The sequence below is a fragment of the Desmodus rotundus genome, chromosome 5 (assembly GCF_022682495.2).
Source record: "Desmodus rotundus isolate HL8 chromosome 5, HLdesRot8A.1, whole genome shotgun sequence".
Classification (NCBI taxonomy): Eukaryota; Metazoa; Chordata; class Mammalia; order Chiroptera; family Phyllostomidae; genus Desmodus; species Desmodus rotundus.
Window position 1 is genome coordinate 12161567 of NC_071391.1, and position 7590 is coordinate 12169156.

The following is a 7590-nucleotide window of genomic DNA, read 5'->3' on the forward strand; positions in this document are numbered from 1 at the left end:
TGCTTGCAGTTCAGTAAAAATAGTATTGGTTGAATATGATAAACTAGAGATGTTATAATAATTACAAAGCTCAGGTTGGCAGTTTCAATCATCTCTGATGACTGCAAATGAATTAATTGATTACTGCTTAATTTCAATATATTAGCTCCTAATAAAAAGCAAACACCAAATGGAGGGAGCTTTTGTCTGTGAAGACAGGAGGAGTTGGGGAGAAGAGTGAGCAAAATATCACAAGGGAGAAACATACATTGGTTCAGCTAAACATAGAGATAACCTCCCTAAAAACTGCTGTCATTAGTTGAAAAGTTGGAAGAGATAAAATTATGGACAGATGTTGGACAACCATGAAAACCAGGTCATATAGTTCTACTTTGTTTTCTTTTCAATAAGCAAAGAGAAGTTTTGGGGACATAAGACACGAACTTAGCTCTTGACAAGATGTACGCAGAAGCTCAGACAAACACTTTGGGGGGATTTAGCCCTGAACTCCCACATGTTTCCTAACACTCCTGTGCTTTCCTAACTCTCAGATCTGGGGGTACATCACAATAGTGGAGAATGTAATTTTCCTTTCTTTAATTCTTACTTTTCCCTATTGAAATGTTAAACCAGTTCAAATATATTTGTATCTAAAAGTCTCCCCTTTTTTCCCAGATAAATAAATGTTTCTATCACCTATTTGCCTGTATTGCTGTGTGTTATTAACTATATATTTAATTGAATAACACAATCCTAGATTATATATTACTCTTGTTGTACAATCTTATATTCAAACAATATTTACTTTCATTATTTCATTTGACCTGCACATTCTTTTACAAGATAAGTGTGGCCATTTGCCTGATCCTTTCAAATGCAAACTTTGACCTGTGATACAGAAAGTTTTTCCACTTATAGGTGAGATCATATGGTATTTCTCTTTTACCACATGGCTTATTTCACTCAGCATAATGTTCTCTAGTTCCATCCATGCTCTTGCAAAGGGTAGGACTCTTTCTTTCTTTCTGTTGCATAGTATTCCATCATGTAAAGGTACCACGGTTTTTTGATCCACTCATTTACTGGGAAAACTAACCAACAAAACAAACAAGCAAGCAAAATATAACCAGAGACATTGAAATTAAGAACAAACTAACAGTAGCCAGAGGGGAGGTAGGAGGGGATAATGGGGGAAAAAGGGGGAAGTGTTGTCAGAAATATGTACAAAGGATACATGGACAAAGCCAGAGGAGCAGGATCAAGGGTGGGGAGTGGGGTGAGAAAGAGTGGTCGGCATAAAATGGAGACAACTGTACTTGAACAACAATAAAAAACTTAATAATAGAAATTTAAAGAAAGAAAAAAGAAATAAAGAAAAAACAAAGAAGGAAGGGAGGAAGGAAGGAAGGAAGGAAGGAAGGGAGGAAGGAAGGGAGAGAAAGAAAGAAATTAGTTCTTCCAAGTACAGTTAGGTTAAAATTAGAGTGGGGTACTACTAGATAGCCTCTCTCTCCAGCATCCACCATCCATGTCACATAAAGCTTCAAACCCACTTCATGTAGATTTCATGTACATTTTCTACGATCATGTAGATCCTAGAAATGAGAAATCGTGAGCCCTCAAAGAAAGACACGAATTGATACCTTAATTTTCTGTTTTAACTCCAGAATCAAGTTCTGTATACTGCATGGTGAACCAAATATCAAAGCAGAAAACAGATACCTAAATGAATAAGAGTGTAGAAGAGGCAAGAGTAGAGAATGAGTGAAGTGAGTCCAGGAGAGAGGAGAGTGAGATTGAGCAGACCCAAGGTAGGTAGAGTCAGAAGGAAGCATACAGAAAGACAGAGAGGAGAGGGAGCAATAGACAATATTCAGGTGGAGAGTATGATGCAAGATTTCATCACAGAACTCAGCTTCTCTCTTCATGACCTACTGCAATATCACTGCCCCAAAACCAGAAAGAGGGTGTAGTTATGGGTCATCAGCAAGGGTTCCCAAGGGTCTCAAAAACCCATGTGAGGAGAAAGAAGAGCCCTATCCTATTCTCATCCTAAATGTCTTCAAGTGAGGGAGCCCCCAAGACAGAAATTTCTTCTGCCAATCTGGCCTCAATGCCATGTATGCTTTATTGGCCCCTCAGTGAGCAGACATACTTGAGAGTGCTGAAGCCAGGGAAGACTGAGGCACCCTGGACCACTCTCATTCTTCATTGCAGGAAATGCGTTCAGTAGCTCCATCATGTCTTAGAACAAACACTGAGTGTAGATTCCATCAAATCAGTCTCATCTTTCATTAAACACGACTATTACTCTGTTCCACACTATCCTCATGGCATTTTTCACTTCCTTATTCCTGATGGTGTAAATCAAAGGATTGAGCATGGGTGTTAGGATGGTATAAAATATTGTCACCATTTTGTCAAAGGAGAAAGTGGATGGAGGTCGGGCATACATGAATATGCAGGGGACAAAGAACAAAACCACAACAGCAATGTGAGATCCACAAGTGGAGAGAGCTTTCCACTGCCCTTCAGTACTGTGGGTTCTCAGAGAGAACAAGATGACGCCATAGGAGACAAGCAACAAAGAGAAGATTATGATGCAGATAAACCCACTGTTGGCCACCACCAAAAGGCCAAAGACACGAGTGTCAGTGCAGGCCAGCTCTAGTAATGGGTACAAGTCACATACAAAATGATCGATGATATTGGGGCCACAGAAGGGCAGCTGTAAAGCAAAGAGAATTTGTATCATGGAATGCAGGAAGCCCCCTGTCCAGGCCACCCCCATCAGAATGCCACAGAGCCTCCAGTTCATGATAGAAGGGTAATACAAGGGCTTGCAGATGGCCACATAGCGGTCATAGGCCATGGCAGTGAGGACAATCACCTCTGCTCCAGCAAAGAAGTGTCCGGCAAAGAGCTGGGTCATGCAGCCTTCAAAGGTGATGGTCTTCCTCTCATAGAGAGAGTCCACAATCATCTTCGGGGTGATGACAGTGGAGAAGCAGGCATCCAGGAAGGACAAGAAAGCCAAAAAGAAATACATGGGGGAGCCCACAAGTGCTGGGCTGCTGCTGATGGTCACCACAATTAGCAAGTTGCCCCCAATAGTTGCCATGTAGCTGAACAAAAATATAACAAATACAGCTTTCTGAACATTTGGATTCTGTGAAAGGCCCAAGAGAACGAACTCAGTTACAAAGCTTTGGTTTTGCATGATTTCCAAGGAAAAGCTACATGCTACTACAGTGATCATGTAAAATTTGCGATTATGAGAAAGAGAAAAATTCACCTGGGCCCAGTTTATGAGACCATCGTGTCACAGTCATTAACCAGTTGGTGCATCCATGTGAAAAGCTGAGTGCATGCTTTGTTGTAAATGAGGACAGAAAATTAGAAATTTGTTGAAGGTTGTAGTGGGAGGTCAGGCACAAGTCAGGAGGAGATAAGTTATTCAATACTTTAAAGTGCCCAGAGCTTATATGTAGGAGAAGTATTCATATACAGTAGGGAAGAGACAGTTTTTATCTCCACTGCCAAAGCAGAGCACTTTGCAGTGCTTTCCTGGAGTGAATTGTTGAGGAGGATTCTGAAGCCACATCCACGTTGAGGACAGAGAACTTGTAATTTATTGGTCATTTCTGCCATTAGTATGGAATGGGAGCAGGGTGACTTGCATGCCATCACTGACCAGGACATTACCTTATCTACAAAGAGAAGAAATAACCCCTAGTTTAAGAGTCATTTGAAAATCATCACTACTTATCCAATTTTTTTAAATTCTGAACTGAATTGGGCCTTTAAGATGAATACAGGACTCGGGAGGAAGATGTAGACAAGATAGGTGGGAGCGGAATCCACTTCCTCTTGTCACCAGTTAAACACCCAACTGATCTGAGGAACAGAGCAAACAGCCAATGGTGTTCCAGCATATATGAAGATCAGAGACCAAAAATTGTAGAGGACATTAAAAAATCAGACGGTAAGAAGAGTGCTTAAGGACAATAAAGTCCCTGGGACCAGTGCGGGAACCAAGGCGGCTGAAGCCCCAATCCAGGCTGCAGGGTCTGCTGCAAGATTCTTGGGAGAGAGCCAGGGCTGGGCTGTGTGAGAGGCCAAGTCTTCTTTGGACTGGAGGGCTTGAATAGGAGGAATTCTCAACAAGAAAAAGTGAAAATAGAGGCACTCAGCAGCTGTTTAGAGAATTCTCTTCAGGAGCTGTCGCCTATTGCACCTGCACTCCCTCAGCCCCTGGACTGTGAACACCAGATAACGAACCCCAGCACACACCTGAAGCCCAGGTCAGTGTACACCCAGATCAGCAGCCTGGGTGCCCACACCTGAAGCCCTGGGTGGGTGCATACCCCAACCAACGGCCTGGCTGCCAGTGGGCGACCACACCTAAAGCACCGAGGGCAATACACCTCCCACCTAGCCCCTGCGCACAGAGCCCTGCAGGGCCTACTCACTCTCTAGGAGGAAGGCAGAACGCCCAACAGAGGGGAGCTGCAGGGCTAGGGGAGACTGCAGTCCCCAGAAAGACTCAACCCAGTAGGGGGTGAACTACCCTGAAGGAGCACCAAGAGCCCCTAGCATCTAGGACAGCAAAGAGCAAGAAGGTGGAGTGGGAGTTGCCCCTAATTGGTGCACCTCAAGGACAGCACAACTGGTGGACTAAAGGCCTAGTGGGGAGCAGAAGGACCCTGAGGAACTGGACTGGAGGCTGGACAACAGTGAAGAGTGTGGCTCAGGAAGGGAGAAAAGTGAAACCAATCCCTCCACCCACCCACTCTGGTTTCACAGACAGGAAGACCAGCAGAACTGACCTGACTGGTTTAAAGCCAGCCGAAGCCTTTTTTTTTTTTAATTCCTTCTTCCTTTCTGTCCTTCTTTCTTTTTTTATTCCTTCTTCCTTCTTTCCTTTACTTTTTTATTCCTTCTTCCTACCTTCTTTTATTTTTTTATTTTAATTTTTGTTAAAATTCCTTCTTCATTTCTTTCCTCCAATCTTCTTTTATTCCTTCTTCCTTCCTTCCTTCCTTCCTTTCCTTTTCTATTCCTTTTTCCTTCCTTCCCTTTTTCTTTTATTTTTTGTCTTTTCCCACAGGTGAGACAATAAAACCTGGAGCTCTGAAAAGACCAGAGTTAGACCCAAACAGGGGTCATCCTAATAACTGAGACAGTGAGACAAATTTAACTTTGCTACTCAGAACTTGCAACGTGGCATGGTGAACACCAGATAACCTGCTGGAAGAGGAAACCCACCAACAAAGGAACCATCAACAGATAACAACAGAAGAAGGTGAAGAAGAGAGTGGAAGCCACACTAACCTCAATCCAGGACTGATCTGGAAATACAACTAAATAGTGGAGAAATTACTCAGAGAAAACAACTGAACAAGAGCGAGAGAGAAGCCTCAAAACCTTGTACACACAGAAGAATCAGCTTCAACACAAACTGTCCACATCTGCACAACAGAATACAAGACATGGTGGGTGGAGTGACCCTCAATTAAACAGCTTGAGGGAAGGACCCATCAAAGAAAGACCCAACAACAATCAAAACCCAAAGACATACAGAGAGCCAACATAAACATCAGCACAAGACCAGTGAGCTCAGGAGATTAAGGAAACAGCACCACTGAACCCCACTGGCATTCTACCATAGAAGTTCATACCATAAACCCAGGGAATCAGAACAGATCAATTTAAGAAGCAGAGGCTAACAAGAAGAGTCTCACAAACAATGGGAAGACAAAGAAACAATCTCCAAATGAAAGGAAAGGGGGGAGCCTCAGAAAGAATGTTAACTGAAAAAGAGGCAAGTCAACTATCAGATACTGAGTTTAAAGCAATGGTTATCAGGAAGCTCATTGAGCTCACAGAGAATTACGAGAAACTACAGGGAAACTACAATGAACTCACTGCAAACTATATCAACATGAAAAAGGAAATAGAAACTATCAACAAGGGCCAAGAGGAAATGAAGAATACAATTTCTGAATTGAAGAACACAGTAGAAGGAATCAAAAGCAGACTTGATGAAGCAGAGGATCAGATCAGTGAGCTGGAGGACAAAGTAGAAAAAAACACCCAGAAAGAGCAAGAAAAGGAAAAGAGGCTCAGAAAGAATGAAGAGGGATTAAGGGAAATGCAGGACAATATGAAACATAACAATATCCATATAATAGGGATACCAGAAGGAGAAGAAGAAGAGCAAGGGATAGAAAACCTGTTTGAAAAAGTAATATTGGAAAATTTCTCTAATCTGATGAGAGCAAAAGTCACATAAATCCAGGAAACACAGAGTCCCAAGCAAGAGGAACCCAAAGAGGCCTACTGCAAGACACATAATAATTAAAATGGCAAAATTCCAAGACAAAGAGAGGATCTTAAAGGCAGCAAGGGAGAAAAAGGAAGTAACATACAAGGGAGCCCCAATAAGGTTAGCAACTGACTTCTCAATGGAAACGCTCCAAGCCAGAAGAGAATGGCAAAAAATATTCCAAGTAATGAGAACCAGAGGCCTGCAACCAAGACTACTTTACCCAGCAAGGCTCTCATTCAAGATAGAAGGCCAAATAAAGAGTTTCCCAGACGAAAGAAGTCTAAAAGAATGCACCCCCACCAAACCAGCTCTGCAACAGATGCTAAAGGGACTGCTTTAAGGAAAAGAAGGAAAAGAGAAAGAGAGAGGAACACAGGTATGGAAAAATAGCAATGAATAACTACCTATTGATAATAACCTTAAACATAAATGGATTAAATGCTCCAATCAAAAGACATAGAATAGCTGAGTGGATAAGAAAACATGACCCACACATATGCTGCCTACAAGAGACCCACCTCAGGACAAAAGACCTACACAGACTGAAAGTGAAGGGGTAGAAACAAATTTTCCAAGCAAATGGACAGGGAAAAAAAGCCGGGATAGCAATACTCATATCAGACAAAATAGACTTCAAAAGAAGGGCCATAAAGAGAGACCCAGAAGGTCACTTCATAATACTCAAAGGAAGAATCCACCAAGAAGACATAAACATTGTAAATATATATGCACCCAACATAGGAGCACCCAAATACATGAAGAAAATCTTGGAGGACTTCAAGAAAGATATTGACAGCAACAAAATGATAGTAGGGGACTTTAACACCCCACTATCAAAAATGGACAGGTCTTCCAACAAAATATCAACAAGGACATTGTATCACTGAACAATACCTTAGATGAAATGGACTTAACTGATATATAGAGAGATTTTCATCCCAAAGAAGCAAAATACACATTCTTTTCAAGTGTCCATGGAACATTTTCAAAGATAGACCACATGATAGGACACAAAGCAAGCCTCAACAAATTCAAGAAAATTGAAATCATATCAAGCATTTTCTCTGACCACAAGGGACTGAAACTAGTAACCAACCCCAAAGGAAAACCCAAAACACTCAAAATCATGGACACTGAATAGCATGCTATTAAACAATGAATGGGTCAAGAATGAGATTAGGAAAGAAATCAAAAACTTTCTGGAAACAAATGAAAACAAACTCACAACAACCGAAAACCTATGGGACACAGCAAAGGCAGTCCTGAGAGGGAAGTTCATA

General features: G+C 41.8%; 1 protein-coding gene across 1 annotated transcript; it reads right to left on the bottom strand.

Annotated features, from left to right (window-relative positions):
• Positions 1–1544: 1544 nt before the first annotated feature.
• On the bottom strand, positions 1545–3242 carry LOC112302667 (olfactory receptor 4C15-like). The gene has a single exon (XM_024558226.3). The coding sequence runs from the start codon at positions 3236–3238 to the stop codon at positions 2264–2266; it is 975 nt and encodes a 324-aa protein (XP_024413994.3). The 5' UTR covers positions 3239–3242; the 3' UTR covers positions 1545–2263.
• Between the last annotated feature and the right edge of the window lie 4348 nt (positions 3243–7590).